The sequence below is a fragment of the Hyla sarda genome, chromosome 6 (assembly GCF_029499605.1).
Source record: "Hyla sarda isolate aHylSar1 chromosome 6, aHylSar1.hap1, whole genome shotgun sequence".
NCBI lineage: Eukaryota > Metazoa > Chordata > Amphibia > Anura > Hylidae > Hyla > Hyla sarda.
In genome coordinates this window covers 167,832,330-167,855,884 of record NC_079194.1, presented here as the reverse complement: position 1 = coordinate 167,855,884, position 23,555 = coordinate 167,832,330, and the positions used below count along the sequence as shown (strand labels likewise).

Here is a 23,555-nt window from a genome sequence, read left to right as displayed (position 1 = left end):
CAAAAATGGGCTGGACAAAATTATTGGCATCCTTTCAAAATTGTGGATAAATAAGATTGTTTCAAGCATGTGATGCGCCTTGAAACTCACCTGGTGCAAGTAACAGGTGTGGGCAATATAAAAATCACACATGAAAGCAGATAAAAAGTAGAAAAATTTATTTTGCATTGTGTGTCTTTGTGTGCCACACTAAGCATGGACAACAGAAAGAGAAGAGAACTGTCTAAGAACTTGTGTAACGCAGAGCACTCCGGGTGACCGGGAGCGCTGCTCTGTGTCCCCCGGCTGGGATGCGATCTGCACAGCGGGACGTGCCTGCCCTTGGGTCGCATCCCGTTCCTCTCACCTGCCCCGTCCTCCTGCTCAGTCCCGGCGCGCTCGGCCCCGCTCTCTAGGGCGCGCGCGCGCCGGGTCTCTCAGATTTAATCTCTTAAGGACCAGGCACGTATGAGTACGTCCCTGCACCCTGGGTCTTAAGGACCAGGCACTTACTCATACGTCCGTGGGAATTTGGGGACCGGACCGGGGTGACTGCTGATATCTATCAGCAGGCACCCCGCGCAAATGCCCAGGGGGGTCATCAGACCCCCCCCCCCCCCATGTCGGCGATCGGCGCAAATCGCAAGTGAATTCACCCGGAATACAAGGGGGATCGCGGGTGTCTAAGACACCCACAATCCCCCTGAAGAGATAGGAGTGAAGTGGCAGGGGTGCCACCCCTCCTATCCCTGCTATTGGTGGTCTAGATGCGACCACCAATAGCAGATCGGGGGCGGGGGGTTAACTTTCGTTTTCCCCTTCCTGCCCACCCACAATAGGCGGGGCAGAGCGGGGAAACGACAGAGGACCGGCGCCGGAGTCCACTTGCCGATCTGCGGAGGCTACGGGCGACGATCGGTGTCGGAGATCGGTGGGCGGCGATGTCGTGCAGCAGGCTCCCTGGATCCGACGGAAGCCAGTAAGTTGCCTAGCAACTGGCATGCTGGGAGTTGTAGTTTTGCAACAGCTGGAGGGCTACAGTTTGAGACCACTATATGGTAGTCTCTGAACTATAGCCCTCCAGATCTTGCAAAACTACAACTCCTTGCATGCCCACACAACTGTTTGCTGTCTGGGCATGCTGGGATTTGTAGTCTTGCAGCATCTGTAGGGCCACAGTTTGCAGTGGTCTCTATACTGTAGCTCTCCAGATGTTACAAAACTGCAAATCCCAGCATGCTGGGAGTTGTAGTTGCAATCCCTCCAGCTGTTGCATAACTACAAAACTCCCAGCATGCCCTTCGGTGATCAGTACATGCTGGGAGTTGTAGTTTTGCAACAGCTGGAGGCACACTGGTTGGAAAATATTGAGTTAGATAACAGAACCTAACTGAAGGTTTTCCAACCAGTGTGCCTCCAGCTGTTGCAAAAGTACAACTCCCAGCCTGCATGGTCTGTCAGCACATACTGGGAGTTGCAGTTTTGAAACAGCTGGGGGTTTGCCCCCCCATGTGAACATACAGGGTACATTCACACGGGCAGGCTTACAGTAAGTTATCTGCTTCAAGTATGAGCTGCGGCAAATTTTTTGCCGCAGCGCAAACTCCTAGCAGGGAACTCACTGTAAACCTCCGCCAGTGCGAATGTACCCTAAAAACACTACACTACACTAACACATAATAAAGGGTAAAACACTACATATACACCCCCTTACACTGCCCCCCCCCCCCCCCAATAAAAAATGTAAAACGTATTGTACGGCAGTGTTTCCAAAACGGAGCCTCCAACTGTTGCAAGACAACAACTCCCAGCATTTCTGGACAGCCACTGACTGTCCAGGCATGCTGGGAGTTTAGCAACAGTTGGAGGCACCCTGTTTGGGAATCATTGGCGTAGAATACCCTTATGTCCACCCCTATGCAATCCCTAATTTAGTCCTGAAATGCGCATGGCGCTCTCTCACTTCGGAGCCCTGTCGTATTTCAAGGAAACTGTTTAGGGCCACATATGGGGTGTCCCCGTACTCGGGAGAAATTACACTACAAATTTTGGGGGCTTTTTCTCCTTTTACCCCTTATGAAAAGGAAAATTGGGGTCTACACCAGCCTGTTAGTGTAAAAAAAAAAAAAATTTTTACACTGCCATGCTGGTTTTGCCCTTTACTTTTTATTTTCACAAGAGGTAAAAGGAAAAAAAGACCCCCAAAATTTGTAACGCAATTTCTCCTGAGTACGGAAATACCCGAGATGTGGGCGTAAAATGATCTGCGGGCGCAAAACAAGGCTCAAGAGTGAGAGCGCACTATGTACATTTGAAGCCTAAATTGGTGATTTGCACAGGGGTGGTTAATTTTACAGCGGTTCTGACATAAACGAAAAAAAATACCAACATGTGACCCCATTTTGGAAACTACACCCCTAACGGAATGTAACATTTTTGCAAGGGTTAATAGCAGAAAATACCCCCCAAAATTTGTAACCCCATCTCTTCTGAGTATGGAAATACCCCATGTGTGGACGTCAAGTGCCCTGCGGTCGAACTACAATGCTCAGAAGAGGAGGAGCGCCATTGAGCTTTTTAAGAGTGAATTTGTTTGGAATGGTAGTCGGGGGCCATGTGCATTTACAAAGCCCCCCGTGGTGCCAGAACAGTGGACCCCCCCCCACATGTGACCCCATTTTGGAAACTATACACCTCACAGAATTATGGAATCTAGCACTAATGGCTTCATATCTAAAGTTGTTGTTTCATGCTTGTATATTAAAGTTTACCTCTCGTATCACAGAAAAAAAATAATGCTTATATATGTTACTCACTAGGTCATGCAGATGTTTACATATTTTATGTATCTAGCTTCTGTATTTGGCTCACAAATCCCTCTATTCTGCTGCTCATTCATTCCGACGTCCACTGATTAGGAAACGACATGTCCGAGGCGAACACTGAGCCTGCCCTCACTCATCATGCATTCACTTCCTCCTGTGCTGTGCTGTGCTGGGTCTCTTCATCCAATCACTGCAGGCTGCTTGGTCACCCCCTCCTCTTTATTTTCATGCTGCAGTCTGATAGGATAGGAAAATCGTCTTCCAGAAGAAGTGCAGTTGGCACAAAACTGCCATTGCCTCACACGCCCCTGCTGTCCTGTTTTGAACCATGCAGCTGTATTGTGGGTATAATGCAATAAAACAAATAAAAATTACAGTGTTTCATGGTGAGTGACAGAATATTTTCACAAAATGTTAAATACACTATATACATTGTGTACAGAGCACAGTAACAAGCTGATTTAAACTGTGTCCACATGGGAGTCATCTAAAGATTGAGAAGTGTACATGAATTCTGTCTGTGGAGCTTGTACCAGATGTTGCCTCTATTTAATTGGGTCTAAAAATGTATATGCCTAATGACAAGCAATAAGGCCTGTTTGTATATCATGCCATGCTTATTGGTGACTGATGCAGTTGGGACCCTGTCTATGACGAACCTTTGTATGATGTGTAAGCGAAGTTGTATATTGTGACTCATTTTGTGAGGTGTTTTAGGATTGCTAGTATTGTCTTACTGTCATACTGTAGTACATGTTGAAACACATAACATACACAATAAAAATCTTATTTACAAGAATCTATTTTTTAAGAACCAGGGATAATTTGTAAATTCTCAACTTGTATTTTTACTTTAAAATATGAACCTATATTGGTTGTATATTGCTTGAGTTGATCCTGTGTATTGAACAGCCCAACCCCCACTTAATACAAGCACCGATCTTCTAGATTGCCGCCCGTTTACTGAACCTATTACCTGGATCGGAATTGGGCGGGCAGGCCCATACAGACGCTCGGGGGATTGTTTGTGTGGCCCTTTTACTTCTGTCATTCATCAGTTACACATGCCCTGTAACAGTGTGATGTGCAGCCAACAAACAATGATTTTTGCCATCAGCTGATGATCAAATCCCTATTCGGCAGTCGATCTCTGGCCATATTACCCTGGACAATGGTTGACCTGTTCATCCAATATTTGCCTTTTGTAATAGGGCCCTAACTTTGTGTCTCAATTTACAATTGAAGTTCCATTTCAAATTTTGCTGGGTTCAGTTGCAGATCAATATCTTTTATAAAACAAGTTTTCAAGGAGACGTCCCACCAGGTGTTCTGATTGATCCGACCTTTTGGCCTCTGTTGACTGGAATTCTTTACCATGCTGAAGAAAAAGAAAAGTATGCAATAGCATAGTAAACTATACTAGAAAATTATGCAGTAGAAAAATGTATACCAACACAGTTCTGAGGTGTAGATCTAGAGCCTACATTTTATTTTCACTTAACGTTCAGCTTCAGGAAACAACTAAATTTGAAATCTGAACAGACCCTAATGTGCCTCTTCATGTTATATGGGCAATGCCAGAATCAAAAACGCTTTACGTGTTGTACATCTTGGCAAAACAACATTTCTGATATGCTTCATTAATAATATCCTTTTCATAGAAATAATGGCTTATAAAAATACCTCTTAGGGGTCCCATTATCATCCAGAACATAATCCTGTCGGGCTGTTGCATCATCTTTGTCCCAGCTGAAGCACAGGCTGGTAAAAGTCCCAGAAGGTTAAAGGGGTACTCCAGTGAAAAACTTTTTTTTTAAATCAACTGGTGCCAGAAAGTTAAACAGATTTGTAAATTACTTCTATTAAAAAATCTTAATCATTCCAGTACTTTATAGCTCCTGAATACTACAGTGGAAATTCTTTTCCGTTTGAAACACAGAGCTCTCTGCTGACATCATGAGCACAGTGCTCTCTGCTGACATCTCATGATTTAGGACAGTTGGGAATTTATGGTGAGTGAGGATGGGCTCAGGGCTGACCTCGAACATGAACCTTCATGACAAGTGGATGTCAAAATGAGGATTTGTGAGCTAAATTCAGAAGCACATAAAAAAAAATGACAAAATGCATGCAAAATACCTACATAAGCATTATTCTTTTCTTTAATATGACAAGTACTCTTTAAGTCTTGTAGAATAAGGCCGCTTTCAAACTATAGAATTATCCGTTTTAAAGATCCTTTATATTGATCCGTTAACAAAACCATTAAAAACGGATGTTAAACGGCCGTTACACAATCCCATTATAGTCTATGGGATTTTTACATTACCCATTTTAACCAGTCATAGCCAGTTATTAATGGACGTTATTTCGTGACGGGAGAAGGTAACGGAAGAAATTGTGCATGCACTATTTCTTCCATTCTTTCTCCCGTCACAAAATAATGTCCATTATTAATAACTGGCTATGACTGGTTAAAACGGGTAATGTAAAAATCCCATAGACTATAATGGGATTTTGTAACGGCTGTTTAACATCCGTTTTTAATGGTTTTGTTAAAAGATCATTATAATGAATCTTTAAAACTGATGAATTTATAGTGTGAAAGGAGCCTAAAAATGTAATAAACATGCTCTTAACGTTTTACAAAAATGTATTGTACAATATTAATACATATGTACACATTATTTTTAGACTAAGGGATTGGAAGCTGATAAACAAGGAGTTCTGTCTAAGATGATGGAAGGCAGTGTGCGCTTAGGGCGATTAGAAGAAATGGTAAAGGTAAGAGCTTATGATTGTTACAATGTTATGATAAGGAAAAGCAAGGAACTGTAGAATACAGTAGTTCATTTAAAGGGGTCTATTTAGTTTAGACATCTTTTCTCTATTTAAATGGTCACACTGACATTAAAATGGTTTTCCTTTTAAGGTTAAAAAAAGAAACTTAAAACTTAAAAAAAAAAACTTTTGACTTGTCACAGTGACACATGCCGAGATCCCTACCGATGATTAACTGGCAGGCAGAAGTGCAAATTAACACACTTCTTTCCCTAGCTCACAGCAATCTTTGTCCAGCTTCACTTTATTATTAGTCAATAGTGCCATCTAGTTAAAGGGGTATTCCGGTGGAACACTATTTTTTTTTTTTTTTTTAAATCAACTGGGGCCAGAAAGTTAAATAGATTTGTGAATTACTTCTATTTAAAAATCTTAATCCTTCCAGTACTTTCAGCTGCTGTTTGCTCCACAGAAAGTTATATTTGTTTCTGGAATTCTTTTCTGTCTGACCACAGTGCTCTCTGCAGACATCTCTGTCCATGTCAGGAACTGTTCAGAGTACAAGCAAATCCCCATATCAAACCTCTCCTGCTCTGGACCGTACCGGATACGGACAGAGGTGTCAGCAGAGAGCACTGTGATCAGACAGAAAATAACTCTAGAAAGAAATACAACTTCCTGTGGAGCATACAGCAGCTGTACTGTAAGGATTAAGATTTTTAAATATAAGTAATTTACAAATTTGTTCAACTTTTTGGCATCAGTTGATTTTAAAAATGTTGCTTTCCACCAGAGTACCCCTTTAAGATGGGCAGAGATCGCTACAGCCAGGGAGTGTTACATGCTTGTTCTAATGATTGTAGGGATTTAAGCAGGGACCTCTACTGAGACCTCTACTGATCAAGACTTTTGACATGTCTCTGTCACGTGTCTAAAGTTTGTTCTGCATGACAGGTACACTTTTTAAACATATTTTAAATGTAAACGCATTTATAAAAATGTTCTGTTTGAGAGAATTATAGCTATGCTTACCCTCATTTGCCTTCTTTGTTTTGATAATCTGTTGCTTTTAGTTTCGACCATCTTATGGCATCCACTAAGATGGTCACACATGCTCTGTTCAACTGCAGTCTCTTTGTCTGTTCCAGAAGTATGTCTGGTATACTTTACTGTGTATGCAAGTAAAGGGGATTGTGGGCACAATGTTGTATTACCAAGCAGAAGCCACACACAAGTAGTCATTTCTCTGCAGGTAATAATAATAATAACAATAAAGGATTTATTTGGGCCAATACAGATGTAAGTGGTTGTGTGAGAATGACAAAAAAAAAAAAAAATGCCATGGAAAAGAATGGCACGGTTTCTGGAAAAATTGAGCAGCCTATCATACAGAAAAAGAATCACTGTTTGTAAAATCTCTTCCGGTTTGTCACAAGACAAAAATGCTGTTTCTAAGTGTCAGGCAGTAACTCATTCTGCGAAAGCTCAGGAACAGCATTCGTGCACATGCGACCTGGAATGTAGCAACCGCTGTCTTACACAGCAATCTCTGATCTCTGTTAAAGGGGGATATCACACTATTGGATTTAAAAAAAAAAAAAATCTTTTACATGCTGTGGATTCCACAGCACACTGGTATTCATATTCCCTTATAAAGTAAATGTGCCTTACTTTCTGCTTATCGGCTCATTCTAAACTGCATTTCCCGGCAGTCTCTGCTTTTCCCAGTATCCCCTGCCTCTCCTCCCTCCCACTAGAATGGCAGCCCGCTCTGTCTCTGTGGAGTAAAAACATCAGTTGTATACTCACCCATGGAGCTTGATGCAGGGGATAGGGAGCTATTCCATGCTCTATGTTAGTGCTGTGATTAGAATCCTTGTTAAAATGACAGTGGTGTGACGTCAGTAAGTGGGCAGCTTACATGAAGACTCTGCAGCAAGCCAAGCCTCCTGTCTAGCTAGGAATCACATGGTCCTCCTCTCCTGCAGGAGGAGGAGTGAGCGGAGAGTGAGACAAAGTGATCCACAAGCAGCACTTCTGGGGGAGGAGTCATTATAAAATCATGGAAACTGCTCATGATAATGATAACAGTATATGGCTGATATTAATAACATTAAGGTATGGTTTTAATGATCACTAATTTTGCTTATTCAGAATACCCCATTAATTAAGACTAATCACAGTCTTTAGGGGAATAGAGAAAGTGTCACAGGAAATCTGTGATGTGATCTAGACCTATACCAAGCATAGCAGTCAAAATCCACTGAAAAACCCCAAGGCTGTCTGGCCATATCTCTTTCTGTTTGGGCAAACTTCAGAATCCCCTAACACTTGCTTATGTTAAAACAAAGCAAAAAAAACACATAAATTACGCTCTGCTCTGGGATCACACTGCCTCTCTCCTGCCTGCACAACGTAAGTGGCCCGGCTCACAGAGGAATTTAAAAAGCTGGCCAGTATATACCTTATTGGAGCGGCTGTTTCCCTAGGTCCCGGCAATTGTTAAAACGCGGTGTGTTATGTAACCATAAACGGCTCAAGACCCAGCACAATAGTAATGACTCTGGGTCTCTCACGCGTATGGTTACCCCCAGCTTATATTGCATTTTAACAGTTGCTGGGTCCAGGGAAAATGAGCACTCCTATAAGGTATTTACTGCCTGAACTTTTAAAGCATGTTATTTAGACAAATGTCTTTAGACAAATTACTCTAAATGCACATAGCACATTGGGGGACATTTCTCAATCTTATATTGCTTACCTATATTTTTGTGTTTGCATAGACATTATCATTTATTTACACTAGCATATGGGGTTTTTCACCCAGTTTGTCTTAGTGTAAATTTTTCCCCTAATGGAAACGTTATTTTAAATATGCAAGTTTTTAATAAGATTTGCACAATTTATTTAAAAAAGAAACCCATTTAGGCGCATCTGTACTCCACATATGACCAGGCACAGTTTATACAAATTCAGCCTAAGGTAAAGGTGGGAATATTTTGAGTAACATTTATGAAGAAGCTAGCATGTTTTGTGTAGTATTCTATAGCTTCACTTCTCTACATGATGCTGGTATTTCTAGTTTTCCATTGTCTTGGAGAGAGAGAGTCTGTTCTGCTGCATCGTTTTCCATAGATAATAAGCTGATTGTGTGGTAAGTGACATTAGCAGATATGCTGCAAATAGGGATAGAACGTCATGCCTTCTTATTTTATCTCACACAAGCACCCACACAGTTTAATGCCTGCCTTGGAATTCCAAAAAGACGAATGACTCACCTAGCAGCACCATCGCCTGATCGGGGATGCAGTAGCTGTCCAAACTATACAGATCTTTCTTTGAAACTCTTCTAGCAATAGCTGCTAACAGCAAGACCCTAAGGGTCTATTTACACGTACAATATCCTGTGCAGAATTGATGCGCAGGATTTGTAACCGCAGATTAGAAGCTGTGCTCAGTCATTTAGTTTACATTGAGATCTGCAGCAGAAGATCCTGTGCATCAAATCTGTGTAGGATATTGTACGTGTGAACGTACCCTAAGGGTACGTTCACATGTACAGGATATGCTAAATATTTTTGCACCATATTTTCTGCAGCTGATTTTGCTACCCATTGAAGTTAATGGATAGCAAAACCATCTGCTCAAAACATGCAGTAGATACTGTACGTGTGAACGTTCTCTAAGGGTACGTTCACACGTACAGGATCTGCTGCATATTTTAGCTGCATATTTTCTGCAGCTGATTTTGCTACCCATTGAAGTTAATGGGTAGCAAAATTGGCTGCACAAAGTATGCAGCAGATCCTGTACATGTGAACGTACCCTAAAGGGGATTTCCAAATTGATATCCTGTCCTTGCTTTGTTAAACAGAGGACTCTGCTCTGTATAAATGTCCTGGCCTGCCCTTGTTTCAGATTTAAATTACCAGACTTTTATCGGTAGCACATTTATTTTTGTGGGACTTTGGACGATGCTTAATTTATATACATTGTTTTTATACTTTTACAAATGAGGATTAGGTTCACCATGCTAGATAATTAACTGGATAATTTAATATTTTACATATTTGCTGATGTGGCAATACAAATTATGTTTCATTTCTTTTCATATTATGTAGAAAATATAAAAAAAAAAATTCTGCTTTTAAACCTGTAACACACTATGATGTATGCCATGGCACTGTTAAGGGTGTATGCTGCAAGCTCAGGAGCCTAGTCACTCCTTTCCCAGCGACTGCCAGCTGCTTTCAGAAGCTGACAGCCACTGGTAACAGATGACACGGAGACTCATCAAAAGTTTTGATTGGTCGGTGGTCTCAGTTCAGACCCCCACCGATTAGGAGAAGGAGCAAGGAAAAGTGGTCTTCACTCCTCAGCTTGTAACTGGACAGCCCTATAGACTTATAATGGGGCCACAAAACGGGAATAGTGGAGGACCATGGAGTGAGTGCGCTATTGTTTCTCCCTGTTCATTTTACTGAGCATTGGGGGTTTTAGCACTGAGATCCTGACTGATCAAATCTCTTGACAGATCCCCCCCAAAAAATTTAACCCCTTAACGACGCAGGACGTAAATGTACGTCCTGGTGACGTGGTACTTAAAGCACCAGGACGTACATTTACGTCCTGAGCATAACCGCGGGCATCGGAGCGATGCCGGCAGGTCCCGGCTGTGGATCGCAGCCAGGGACCCGCCGGTAATGGCGGACACCCGCGATCCCGCGGATGTCCGCCATTAACCCCTCAGATGCCGTGATCAATTCCGATCACAGCATCTGCAGCATCGCGGTCACTTAACAGGATGATCGGATCGCCCGCAGCGCTGCCGCGGCGATCCGATCATCCTGCACGGCAGACGGAGGTCCCCTCACCTGGCTCCGCTGCCTTCCGGGAGTCTTCTGCTCTGATCTGCCTTCCCGCAGACCAGAGCAGAAGATCACCGATAACCCTGATCAGTGCTATGTCCTATACATAGCACTGAACAGGATTAGCAATCGAGTGATTGCTTTAAATAGTCCCCTATGGGGACTATTAAAGTGTAAAAATAAAAGTTAAAAAAGTAAAAAAAATAAGTGAAAAACCCCCTCCCCCAATAAAAACGTAAATTGTCCCATTTTCCCTATTTTACCCCCAAAAAGTGTAAAAAAAAATTATTTACATATTTGGTATCGCCGTGTGCGTAAATATCCGAACTATTAAAATAAAATGTAAATGATCCCGTACGGTGAACGGCGTGAACGGGAAAAAAAAAAGTCCAAAATAGCTGCTTTTTTATAACATTTTATTCCCAAAAAAATTTATAAAAAATGTAATAAAAGTTTTGTATAAGCAAATATGGTATTAATAAAAAGTACAGATCACGGCGCGAAAAATGAGCCCTCATACCACCGCTTATACGGAAAAATGAAAAAGTTATTGGTCTTCAAAATAGGGATTTTAAACGTACTAATTTGGTTAAATAGTTTGCGATTTTTTTTAAGCGCAACAGTAATAGAAAAGTGTATAATCATGGGTATAATTTTAATCGTATTGATCCAGAGAATAAAAAACACATGTCATTTTAACCATAAATTGTACGGCATGAAAACAAAACCTTCCAAAATTTGCAAAATTGCGGTTTTCTCTTTAATTTCCCCACACAAATAGTATTTTTTTGGTTGCGCCATACATTTTATGGTAAAGTGAGTGTTGGCATTACAACGAACAACTGGTCGCGCAAAAAACAAGCCCTCATACAAGTCTGTGGATGAAAATATAAAAGAGTTATGATTTTTTGAAGGGGAGGAGGAAAAAACATAAAAATAAAATTGTCCTTAAGGTCCAAATGGGCTGAGTCCTTAATGGGTTAAATGACAGATGCCCTTTAAATACCAACTTCCCTCCCCAGCTTACATCAATCTACGTCCTTCTTTACTGGTAGCTTATAATAGATATAGACATAATGGGGCCACAGGATGGAGAATACAGTAGCTGAGAGCCAGTGGATAAGGGATGCCACTGCATGCTTCACCATGCTTATTTCAGTTTCTCTACTTTCATATCCTGTCGAATTTATTCCCTGCCACAATTTTGTCAAAGTGGGTTTTCTGTAATTTCAGAATCATTGCAGCAACAATATCAGACTCTGCTACTTGGTGCTATTGATGTAACTTGAGAATACAGTGAACCAGTAGCTACTATATGATTGATCATATTGGTCTTAAAGGGGTATTCCAGGATTTTTTTTTATTTGACTATGCTACAGGGGCTGTAAAGTTAGTGTCGTTCATAATATAGTGTCTGTACCTGTGTGTGACTCTTTTCTCACAATTCTTATGTGATTTTCACCCCAATGTTTATTTTTAACAGCATACAAAATGACTTGTCACAGATTTTTCCCAGTTTGAAATGCTGCCGAGACCTGACCTCACTAGTCAGCTGATGACAGGGAGCCGGTCTGCTTCAATGGGTGGAGCGATCGCTTGGTGGGAGAGAGATCAATCTGCAACAAATGCAACAGCTGTAGGCACCCTGATTGAAAACCACAGGTCTTTTGAATGGATGTAGCTCATTTATGTTTCAATGGGTGGGGTGGCTGATGTGTGGGAGGGAGGAATGGAATGTGGGATTTGTAGGCAAAAGAAGATATCTCTAACAGGAAATACCAGTTTACAATAAGCTAGCCACAGCATTATGGTAATATCACAATATAGCCATTCAGCCTCAAGACAAGCGCAGATCCTTCCTAAGCATGTCCATTACTGTCTGCCAAGTACGTACTAAAATCACCCTATGATAGATAACACCTTTAATCTATCATAGACCTGCATACTGAGTTTAGCCAGGCATGGGAATAATTGACTGACTGATGGATTCATCTAGTATCTTCTGTCTTTATATATAAAAAAAATGGAGTCAGATCAATGAAAACCAACCTTTAAGAATATTATGTAACCTAACAGGAGTTGATTGAGGACCCTTCCCCTCCAGACTTAAGGTGACACCTTCAGGTTATCAAATGGATGATGTATAAACCCAGAGGTGTGTGATGAATGTTTTATACAATAAGCTTTAGTATTTGGCCACTTACAGAACCTAATATCAAGGCAAGAAAAAACATTAAGGCAAAACAAGATATTTAATTACATATGCAGTTCTTTTTAAATACTGTAGTCACGAATGTGCACAGCGAAAAAGAAATGTCAGCTTTTCATGGAGTTTGTTGGTGTGGGCTCTTGAATGTCTTCTTTTTATCAGCGTCTTTGTAATGGGTAGTGAAGTACCTGAGGGTGGAGTAAACCCACTGACCTTTTACATTGAAGATGCTTCAATTAGTCCTCCGCAGAATCCTCATTAACCATAATCTTCAGAGAAGTCAGCTCTTATTGGATGCATCTGTTATTATTTTTGTTTTTTCATCTCAGCATAAGATCCCTTAACCTGATTACACCATTAAAGATTCCACACTTTATGTTCATAGTAGATACAATTACTTTTTTTCTTTAATAAGTGCAGGAGGCACTAACTAACAGAAATCAAAAGCAACCACAACCCGAAAGAGAGACTTTGATCCTGATTTACTAAGAGTGGAGTGTGGTTTTCATTGTGGAGTATTTTTCCACAGTATTTACTAAGGTTTCCCTACATTTTGCACTTTTCCCTACGTTTTGCTTTCCCAGAGCTCAAATCCACCACATTTTCTGTGGAAACCTTAGTAAATAGGTTGTGATTTTTCAAAATGTCAGGGACGCGCATGCCCATTTCCCCAGCAGCCACACCCCTTTTTCAGGTTTTCTCAGTAAAGCTGAGAGTTGTTACAGTAATGGCCGTAAATGTTGGCACCCCTGAAATTTTCAAGAAAATGAAGTATTTCTAACAGAAAAGGATTGCAGTAACACATGTTTTGCTATACACATCTTTATTCTCTTTGTGTGTATTGGAACTAAACCAAAAAAGGGAGGAAAAAAAGCAAATTGGACATAATGTCACACCAAACTCCAAAAATGGGCTGGACAAAATTATTGGCACCCTTTAAAAATTGTGGAAAAATAAGATTGTTTCAAGCATGTGATGCGCCTTTAAACTCACCTGGGGCAAGTAACAGGTGTGGGCAATATAAAAATCACACTGGCAAGCGGATTAAAAGGAGAGAAGTTCACTTAGTCTTTGCATTGTGTGTCTGTGTGTGCCACACTAAGCATGGACAACAGAAAGAGGGGAAGAAAACGGTCTTGAGAACCAAAATTGTGGAAAAATATCAACAATCTCAAGGCTACAAGTCCATCTCCAGAGATCTAGATTTGCCTTTGTCCACAATGCACAACATTATCAAGAAGTTTGCAACCCATGACACTATGGCTAATCTCCCTGGGCGTGGACGTAAGAGAAAAATTGATGAAAGGTGTCAATGCAGGATAGTACGGATGGTGGCTAAGCAGCCTCAAACAAGTTCCAAAGATATTCAAGCTGTCCTGCAGGCTCAGGGAGCATCAGTGTCAGCGCAAACTATGTGTCAACATGTAAATGAAATGAAACACTATGGCAGGAGACCCAGGAGGACCCCACTGCTGACACAGAGACATAAAAAAGCAAGACTACATTTTGCCTAAATGAACTTGAGTAAGCCAAAATCCTTCTGGGAAAACGTTTTGTGGCCAGATCAGACCAAGATACAGCTTTTTGGTAAAGCACATCATTCTACTGTTAACCGAAAACAGAATGAGGCCTACAAAGAAAAGAACACAGTACCTACAGGGAAATATGGTGGAGGTTCAATTATGTTTTGGGGTTGTTTTGCTGCCTCTGTCACTGTGTGCCTTGAATGTGTACAAGGCATCATGAAATCTGAAGATTACCAACTGATTTTGGGTTGCACTGTACAGCCCATTGTCAGAAAGCTGGGTTTGCATCCGAGATCTTGGGTCTTCCAGCAGGACAATGACTTCAAACATACGTCAAAAAAGCATCCAGAAATGCATGGCAACAAAGCGCTGGAGAGTTCTGAAGCGGCCAGCAATGAGTCCAGGTCCAAATCCCATTGAACACCTGTGGAGAGATCTTAAAATTGCTGTTGGGAAAAGGCGCCCTTTCATTAAGAGAGACCTGGAGAAGTTTGCAAAGGAAGAATGGTCCAACATTCCGGCTGAGAGGTGTAAGAAGCTTATTGATGGTTATAGGAAGCGACTGATTTCAGCTATTTTTGCAAAGGGTGTATAACCAAATATTAAGTAAAGGGTGCCAATAATTTTGTCCAGACCATTTTTGGAGTTTGGTGGGACATTATCCTGTTAAAGACCCAGGCTGTACCTGTACGTCCTGAGTCCGCTCCCGTTCTATAACAGGGGGCCATGGCATGGCCCCACGTCATAGCAGGTTGGGTCTGGCCTCTAACAATGGCCGGGACCCGTGGCTAATAGCACGCACCATTGATCGCGGTGCCACGCGCTATTAACCCTTTAGATGCGGCGTTCAAAGTTGAACGCCACGTCTAAATTGAAATTAAAACCATGCCGGTTAGCTCAGGGAGCTGTTCGGGATCGCCGCGACGAAATCGCGGCATCCCGAACAGCTTACATGACAGCCGGAGGATCCCTACCTGCCTCCTCGCTGTCCAATAGCTGAATGACTGCTCAGTGCCTGAGATCCAGGCATGAGCAGTCAAGCGGCAGAATCATCGATCAGTGGTTTCTTATGAGAAACCACTGATCAATGTAAAAGATCAGTGTGTGCATTGTTATAGGTCCCTATGGTAGCTATAACACTGCAAAAAAAAAAGTGAAAAAAAAAAAGTGAATAAAGATCATTTAACCCCTCCCCTAATAAAAGTTAGAATCACCCCCCTTTTCCCATAAAAAAAAGTGTAAATAAACATATGTGGTATCGCCGCGTGCGGAAATGTCCGAATTATAAAAATATATCGTTAATTAAACCGCTCGGTCAATGGCAAAAAAATTCCAAATTCCAAAATAGTGCATTTTTGTTCACTTTTTATATCATGAAAAAATGAATAAAAAGAGATTAATAACTCCTATCAATGCAAAAATGGCACCTCTAAAAACTTCAGATCACGGCGCACAAAAAAGAGCCCTCATACCGCCCGATATGTGGAAAAATAAAAAAGTTAATTTTAACCCCTTCAGGACCAAGCCCATTTTGGCCTTAAGGACCAGAGCGTTTTTTGCACATCTGACCACTGTCACTTTAAACATTAATAACTCTGGAATGCTTTTAGTTATCATTCTTATTCCGAGATTGTTTTTTCGTGACATATTCTACTTTAACGTAGTGGTAACATTTTTTGGTAACTTGCATCCTTTCCTTGTGAAAAATCCTAAAATTTGATGAAAAATTTGAAAATTTTGCATTTTTCTAACTTTGAAGCTCTCTGCTTGTAAGGAAAATGTATATTACAAATAAAAAAAAAATTTATTCACATATACAATATGTCTACTTTATGTTTGCATCATAAAAGTGACGAGTTTTTACTTTTGGAAGACACCAGAGGGCTTCAAAGTTCAGCAGCAATTTTCCAATTTTTCACAAAATTTTCAAACTCACTATTTTTCAGGGACCAGTTCAGGTTTGAAGTGGATTTGAAGGGTCTTCTTATTAGAAATACCCCACAAAAGACCCCATTATAAAAACTGCACCCCCCAAAGTATTCAAAATGACATTCAGTCATCATTTTAACCCTTTAGGTGTTTCACAGGAATAGAAGCAAAGTGAAGGAGAAAATTCACAATCTTCATTTTTTACACTCGCATGTTCTTGTAGACCCAATTTTTAAATTTTTACAAGGGGTAAAAGGAGAAAATGTATACTTATATTTGTAGCCTGATTTCTCTCGAGTAAGCACATACCTCATATGTCTATGTTAAGTGTTCGGCGGGCGCAGTAGAGGGCTCAGAAGGGAAAGAGCGATAAGGGGATTTTGGAGAGTACGTTTTTCTGAAATGGTTTTTGGGGGGCATGTTGCATTTAGGAAGCCCCTATGGTGCCAGAACAGCAAAAAACCCTCACATGGCATTCCATTTTGGAAACTAGACCCCTTGAGGAACATAACAAGGAATAAAGTGAGCCTTAATACCCCACAGGTGTTTCACGACTTTTGCATATGTAAAAAAAAAATATTTTTTTTCACTAAAATGTGTGTTTCCCCCCAAATTTCACATTTTTCCAAGGGTTAATAGCAGGAAATACCCCCCAATATTTGTAACCCCTTCTCTTCTGAGTATGGAGGTACCCCATAAGTTGACCTGAAGTGCACTATGGGCGAACTACAATGCTCAGAAGAGAAGGAGTCATATTTGGCTTTTTGAGAGCAAATTTTGCTCGGGGGGCATGTCGCATTTAGGAAGCCCCTATGGTGCCAGAACAGCAAAAAATACCCACATGGCATACCATTTTGGAAACTAGACCCCTTGAGGAATGTAATAAGGAATAAAGTGAGCCTTATTACCCCACAGGTGTTTCACGACTTTTGCATATGTAAAAAAAAAAAAAAAAAATTTCCACTAAAATGTGTGTTTCCCCCCTAATTTCACCTTTTTGCAAGGGTTAATAGCAGAAAATACCCCCCAAAATTTGTAACCCCATCTCTTCTGAGTATGGAGGTACCCCATAAGTTGACCTGAAGTGCACTATGGGCGAACTACAATGCTCAGAAGAGAAGGAGTCATATTTGGCTTTTTGAGAGCAAATTTTGCTCGGGGAGCATGTCGCATTTAGGAAGCCCCTAAGGTGTCAGAACAGCAAAAAAAACCACACATGGCATACCATTTTGGAAACTAGACCCCTTGAGGAACGTAACAAGGGGTACAGTGAGCATTTGCCCCCCCACTGGTGTCTGACAGATCTTTGGAACAGTGGGCTGTACAAGTTTTCATTTTCATGGACCACTGTTCCAAAGATCCGTCAGACACCTGTGGGGGGTAAATTCTCACTGCACCCCTCATTACATTCCGTGAGGGGTGTCGTTTCCGAAATGGGGTCACGTGGGGGTTTTTTTTTTTTGCGTTTGTCAAAACCGCTGTAACAATCAGCCACCCCTGTGCAAATCACCTCAAATGTACATGGTGCGCTCTCCCTTCTGGGCCTTGTTGTGCGCCCCCAGAGCACTTTGCGCTCACATATGGGGTATCTCTGTAGTCGGGAGAAATTGCGTTAAAAATTTTGGGGGGCTTTTTTCCCTTTTACCTCTTGTGAAAATGTAAAGTATAGGGCAACATCAGCATGTTAGTGTAAAAAATAAAAAATTTTTACACTAACATTCTGGTGTAGACCCCAACATTTCCTTTTCATGAAGGGTTAAAGAAGAAAATACCCCCCAAACCTTGTAACACAATTTCTCCCGAGTACGGCGATACCCCATATGTGACCCTAAACTGTTGCCCTGAAATACGACAGGGCTCCAAAGTGAGAGCGCCATGTGCATTTGAGGCCTAAATTAGGGATTTGCATAGGGGTGGACATAGGGGTATTCTACGCCAGTGATTCCCAAACAGGGTGCCTCCAGCTGTTGCAAAACTCCCAGCATGCCTGGACAGTCAACGGCTGTCCGACAATACTGGGAGTTGTTGTTTTTCAACAGCTGGAGGCTCTGCTTTGGAAACAGTGGTGTACCGGATGTTCTTATTGGGGGAGGGGGGCTGTTTAGGGGTATGTGTATATGTAGTGTTTTTAACTTTTTATTTTATTTTGTGTTAGTGTAGTGTAGTGTTTTTAGGGTACAGTCACATGGGCGGGGGGTTACAGCGAGTTTCCCAGCGCAAAATTTGCTGCATCTCAAGATGCGAGAAACCCACTGTAAAAGCCTCGCCCATGTGAATGTACCCTGTACATTCACGGGGGTGGCGGGGCGGGGGGGCTTGCATCAGCTGTTGCAAAACCACAACTCCCAGCATGCATGGTCTGTTAGTGCATGCTGGGAGTCATAGTTTTGCAACAGCTGGAGGCACACAGGTTAGGAAACACTGAGTTAGAAACAGACAATGTTTCCCAACCAGTGTGTCTCCAGTTGTTGCAAAACTACAACTCCCAGCATGCCCAGACAGCTGAAGGGCATGCTGGGAGTTGTAGTTCGGCAACATCTGAAGGGCCAGATGTTGCTGAACTAAAACTCCCAGCATGCCTGGACAGTCAGTGCATACTGGGAGTTGTAGTTTTGCAACAGCTGGAAGAGCACAGATTGGAGACCATTATACAATGGTCTCCAAACTGGGGCCCTCCAGATGTTGCAAAACTACAACTCCCAGCATGCATGGTCTTTTAGTGCATGCTGGGAGTTATAGTTTTGCAACAGCTGGAGGCACACAGGTTAGGAAACACTGAGTTAGAAACAATGTTTCCCAACCAGTGTGTCTCCAGCTGTTGCAAAACTACAACTCCCAGCATGCCCAGACAGCTGAAGGGCATGCTGGGAGTTGTAGTTCGGCAACATCTGAAGGGCCAGATGTTGCTTAACTAAAACTCCCAGCATGCCTGGACAGTCAGTGCATGCTGGGAGTTGTAGTTTTGCAACAGCTGGAAGAGCACAGATTGGAGACCATTATACAATGGTCTCCAAACTGGGGCCCTCCAGATGTTGCAAAACTACAACTCCCAGCATGCCCGGACAGCCAAAGGCTGTCTAGGCATGCTGGGAGTTGTAGTTTTCAGACTCCTAGAAGCAGCAGTGAAGATCTTCACTGCTGCCTCTGAGGACCATATACTCACCCGTCGCTGCTCGTCCACGTGGCCGGTCCCGCGCTGCTCCTCGGTCCCGCCGCTGGATCAGGTAAGTCCGCCGGTCCCCTCGTGTCCCCCCCCCTATCCTGCAGGTCCCCGCGAGCCCCTGCAGCGCTTCGTCCCCCGTTCTGCCCGACTTCCAGGGGCGGGCAGTGCGGGGGATCTGAACTTTCACCCCAGATCACTGTGATTGGTCCACAGGGACCAATCACAGTGATCGCTGACCAGGACCATCAATTGATGGTCCTGGGGGTGAAGCAGAAGTTGTCCCCTGCTGGAAACAGCGGGACTTCTGCCAGTTAACCCGTGCGATGCTGCGCATCGCCGGGTTAACTGCATGTCATTTATAAACGCCGGGATGCGCGAACGCACTGCACAACCCGGCGTTTATATATGACATTCTGCGGGAAGGGGTTAAACGTATACATTTTCCTGCATGTAGTTTTGATTTTTTACAGAAGTACGACAAAATGAAACCTACATAAGTAGGGTATCATTTTAATTGTATGGACCTACAGAATAAAGAGAAGGTGTCATTTTTACCAAAAAATGTACTGTGTAGAAACTGAAGCCCCCACAAGTTACAAAATAGCGTTTTTTTTTCTTTCAATTTTGTCTCACAATGTTTCCATTTCGCCATAGATTTTTGGGTAAAATGACCGACGTCATTACAAAGTAGAATTAGTGGCGCAAAAAATAAGCCATCATATGGATTTTAAGGTGAAAAATTTAAAGCATTATGATTTTTTAAAGGTAAGGAGGAAAAAACTAAAATGGAAAAACCCCGGGTCCTTAAGGGGTTATGTCCAATTTGCTTTTTTTTCCTCACTTTTTTTGTTTCATTGAAATACACACAAAGGGAATAAACATGTGTAAAGAAAAATATGTGTTACTGCAATCCTTTTCTGTGAGAAATACTTCATATTCTAGAAAAAAATTTCAGGGGTGCCAACATTTACGGCCATGGCTATGTGTATAAAGGACAATGTTGTTTGTAGATTTTGACTGCAGCAGGTGCGGGATAAAAAAAAAATGTCTTGTAAACCCAGTTTAGGCTCCTTTCACACTATGAGTATTAATCCGTTATTAAACATTAGTTTTCTGTATAAAAACGGATGTATGATAACTGATGAAATAACGGGTGCTAACAGCTGAATTATGTCCATCAAAATAATGGGCATATTCTTTAGGGATCGACCGATATTGTTTTTTTTTAGGGCTGATACCGATAATCGGTGGAGGTTAGGGCCGATAGCCGATAACTTATACCGATATTTCGGTATAAGTTATCAGCTATTTATCCCTCCAACCACCCGACCCCCCCCCCCCCCTGCGCGACACCACTGCGGATCATTGCTTTAAAGTGGGCGCTTTAAATCAATGAACTGCAGTGGCTTTTGCGGTGTCATAGACCGCCGCTGCCACCCGCTTCTCTCCTCCTGCCTGTCCGGGGATCCTGAGTCCACCCCCCACCGTTGCACCGCTCCCCCCACCTCCGCTCCGCGCCCCCTACCGCCCCACCGCGTCGCACCCCCCACTGCACCGCCCCGGCCCCATTGCCTCCCCCATCCCCGCTTTTATAATTACCTGTTCCCGGGGTCCACTCTACATCTGGCTTCGATGGCGTCCTCCTGAGCTGTCACTGTGCGCACTAACGGTGACGTCACGTCACTCGTCGTAACGCAGGACGCAGCAGGAGCCAGAAGTAGCGTGGACCTCGGGCCCCGGGAACAGGTAATTATAAAACCGGGGATGAGGGAGGCAATGGGGCCGGGGCAGTGCGGCGGGCCCTGTTGGGGGGGGGGGGGGGTGGGGGATGGGGCTGTGCATTATCGGCTTATCGGCAAGGTAATTGCCGATACTGATAATGCCCAAGATCGTGATAATCGGCCGATAATCGGTCGATCCCTAGTATTCATCTGTTAAGACCCATTATAACATCCATCATGTACAGCCGTTTTAACACCTCTGCCTACAGACTACCACAGCCAGGACTACTACTACTCCCATCATGGAACAGACTTGTTTCCATGATGGTAGTAGTAATTCCCTGGCTGCAGGAGTCTGCCGGTGGCTTTAGGGAGGCTACATTAGTGTTTGTACTACTACCCCCATCATGGAACAGATTTTGTTCCATGATGGGGGTTGTAGTACAGGGGCTGAGGGATTGATCTCACTGGGTCTCATTTCTGAGACCCCATGCGATCAGAAGTTAAGCAGGGGAGCGGCTGGCATAGTCCGTAACCGTGCCATGTATCGTGTGGTTTTACTTTAATTTATAAATCCCCTGAATGGCTGGTACCGAGGAGCCATTCAGGGCTCTCCGCTGGGTTTTTAAAATGAACATTGTGAGTGGCAGCGGGAGCCATATGTATATTAAAAGCGCTGTGGGGGGGGGGGGGGGTAGACATATAGCCTATATATCTAGCTCCCCAGTGCATTTATAATATTCCCCCAGCAGCGCATTTATAAAGATATAACCCCGCCGGCGCATTTATAAACATATAGCCCCTGCCGGCGCATTTATAATATGCCCCCGCAGCGCATTTGTCATATCACTGCAGCACTATATGTGAAAAGTATTTCTATCAGCAGCGCATCGGGCCAGTAGCCGGACGGCTCGATGATGCTGATGCAATACTTCTAATAAATAGCTTTGCAGGGCCACATAGAAGCGCTGAGGGGGGGGGGCAGATATATAGCGTTATCTGCCCCCCACAGCACTTCTATATACATATGCCACCGCAGCGCTATATGTGAAAAGTATATCAGCAGCCGGCTAGCCCGATTATGCTGATAGAAATACTTTTCATTCATAGTGCTGCAGTGGCAAATGTATATAGAAGTTCTGTGGGGGGCAGATAACGCTGTGTGTCTACCCCAAACCCCCCCCCCAGCGCTTCTATATACATATGCCACCACAGCGCTATGTATGAAAAGTATTGTATCAGAATCATTGGGCCGGCTGGCCGCTGGCCCAATGCGCTGCTGATAGAAATACTTTTCACATATAGCGCTGCGGTGGCATAATATGACAAATGCGCTAGGGGGGCAGACTATAAATGCGCCGGCGGGTGATATATATATATAGGCTAAATGTCCACTCCCCCTGCAGCGCTATATATCTTGCCCCCCACAGCGCTTTTAATATAGATATGGCCCCTGCTGCCACTCACAATGTTCAATTTAAAACCCAGCTGGTAGCCCTGAATGGCTCCTCGGTACCGGCCATTCGGGGCTCCCCTGCTTAATAACTTCTGATCGCATGGGGTCAGAAGTGAGACCCGGTGCGTTCAATCCCTCAGCCCCTGTACTACAACCCGCATTATGTAACAGAGTCTGTTCCATGATGTAGGTAGTAGTACAAACACTAATGTAGCCTTCCCAACCACCGGCAGACTCCCGCAGTCGGGGAATTACTACTCCCATCATGGAACCAAGTCTGTTACATGATGGGAGTAGTAGTAGTCCCTCAGCACTGCAGGAGTCTGCTGATGTCACCTCTACTGAGCATGCTCAGAAGTAATAATGGATATTATAAACCAGGTGCAAATGTATGACATAATGGCTCATCCGTTTGCCATAGACTTCAATGTTAAAAATAACGTTACCCGTTTCTTGTGACGGAAGAAAAAACGGCACATGCACTAATTTTTCTTTCCTCACAAATAACGTCCGTTATTCATGACGGGCTATAACGAGTCATAACGGATAATCAAAAAATCCCGTGGACTTGAATGGGATTTTGTAACGGACGTTTAACATCCGTTTTTTAAGGCTTTTCTAACGGATGTTTATAACAGCTCTTTTAACGGAACAACTTTATAGTGTGAAAGGGGCCTTAGTTGGATATTCCAACCATATTACTGCTATCTGAAAGCACCGGAAGTTTGGATTTACATAATGTTTATAACAACTTTTTTGTATTTTAGCAGCTTTGTGAGTTTTGTTTTATCTTTTTTGTTTATTTTTTTTCCTAAAACACTTTAGCTAGATGTTTGTTTGGAGTCTGTAGGAAATTAATAGCTCTTGGGGTATGGTATTTTTTCAGCTTTTTGTATAGAACTTGTAAAACAGCAGAAAAAAGCAAGTTTTTAAAGGGGTACTCCAACGGATAGGGTATAAGATGCTTCATCGTGGGGGTCCTGCCGCTGGGGACCCCCGTGATCTTGCACGCCGCACCCCTTTAAAATCAGTCCCTGGAGCGTATTCGCTCCGGGTCTGATTACTGTCGATCACAGGGCCGGAGCTTTGTGACATCAA

The 23,555-nt window shown here is 42.8% G+C and overlaps 2 protein-coding genes across 7 annotated transcripts in view; one reads left to right on the top strand and one right to left on the bottom strand.

Moving 5' to 3' along the window:
• CEP89 (centrosomal protein 89) overlaps positions 1-23,555 on the top strand; it is a 256,966-nt gene that overhangs the window by 151,377 nt on the left and 82,034 nt on the right. For all 5 annotated transcript variants that reach the window (XR_008845109.1, XM_056525755.1, XM_056525754.1 and 2 more), the window contains one exon: positions 5,499-5,588. Coding sequence is in view for 4 of the 5 variants with exons in the window: in XM_056525755.1 (XP_056381730.1) it covers positions 5,499-5,588 (90 nt within the window). In the remaining variant the exon portion in view is untranslated. The remainder of the gene's footprint in view (positions 1-5,498; positions 5,589-23,555) is intronic.
• Positions 2,311-23,555, bottom strand: part of LOC130276416 (E3 ubiquitin-protein ligase RNF182-like) — a 91,473-nt gene continuing 70,228 nt past the window's right edge. Inside the window, exons 1-3 of one of the 2 annotated variants that reach the window (XM_056525767.1) lie at positions 7,395-7,527; positions 6,618-6,754; positions 2,311-4,182 (exon numbers count right to left, since the gene is read on the bottom strand). In XM_056525767.1, the coding sequence (XP_056381742.1) occupies positions 4,084-4,182; positions 6,618-6,754; positions 7,395-7,398 (240 nt within the window). In that variant the 5' untranslated portion in view covers positions 7,399-7,527 and the 3' untranslated portion in view covers positions 2,311-4,083. Of the gene's footprint in view, positions 4,183-6,617; positions 6,755-7,394; positions 7,528-23,555 lie in introns of those variants that run through there. The other variant, XR_008845110.1, reaches the window with a different exon arrangement.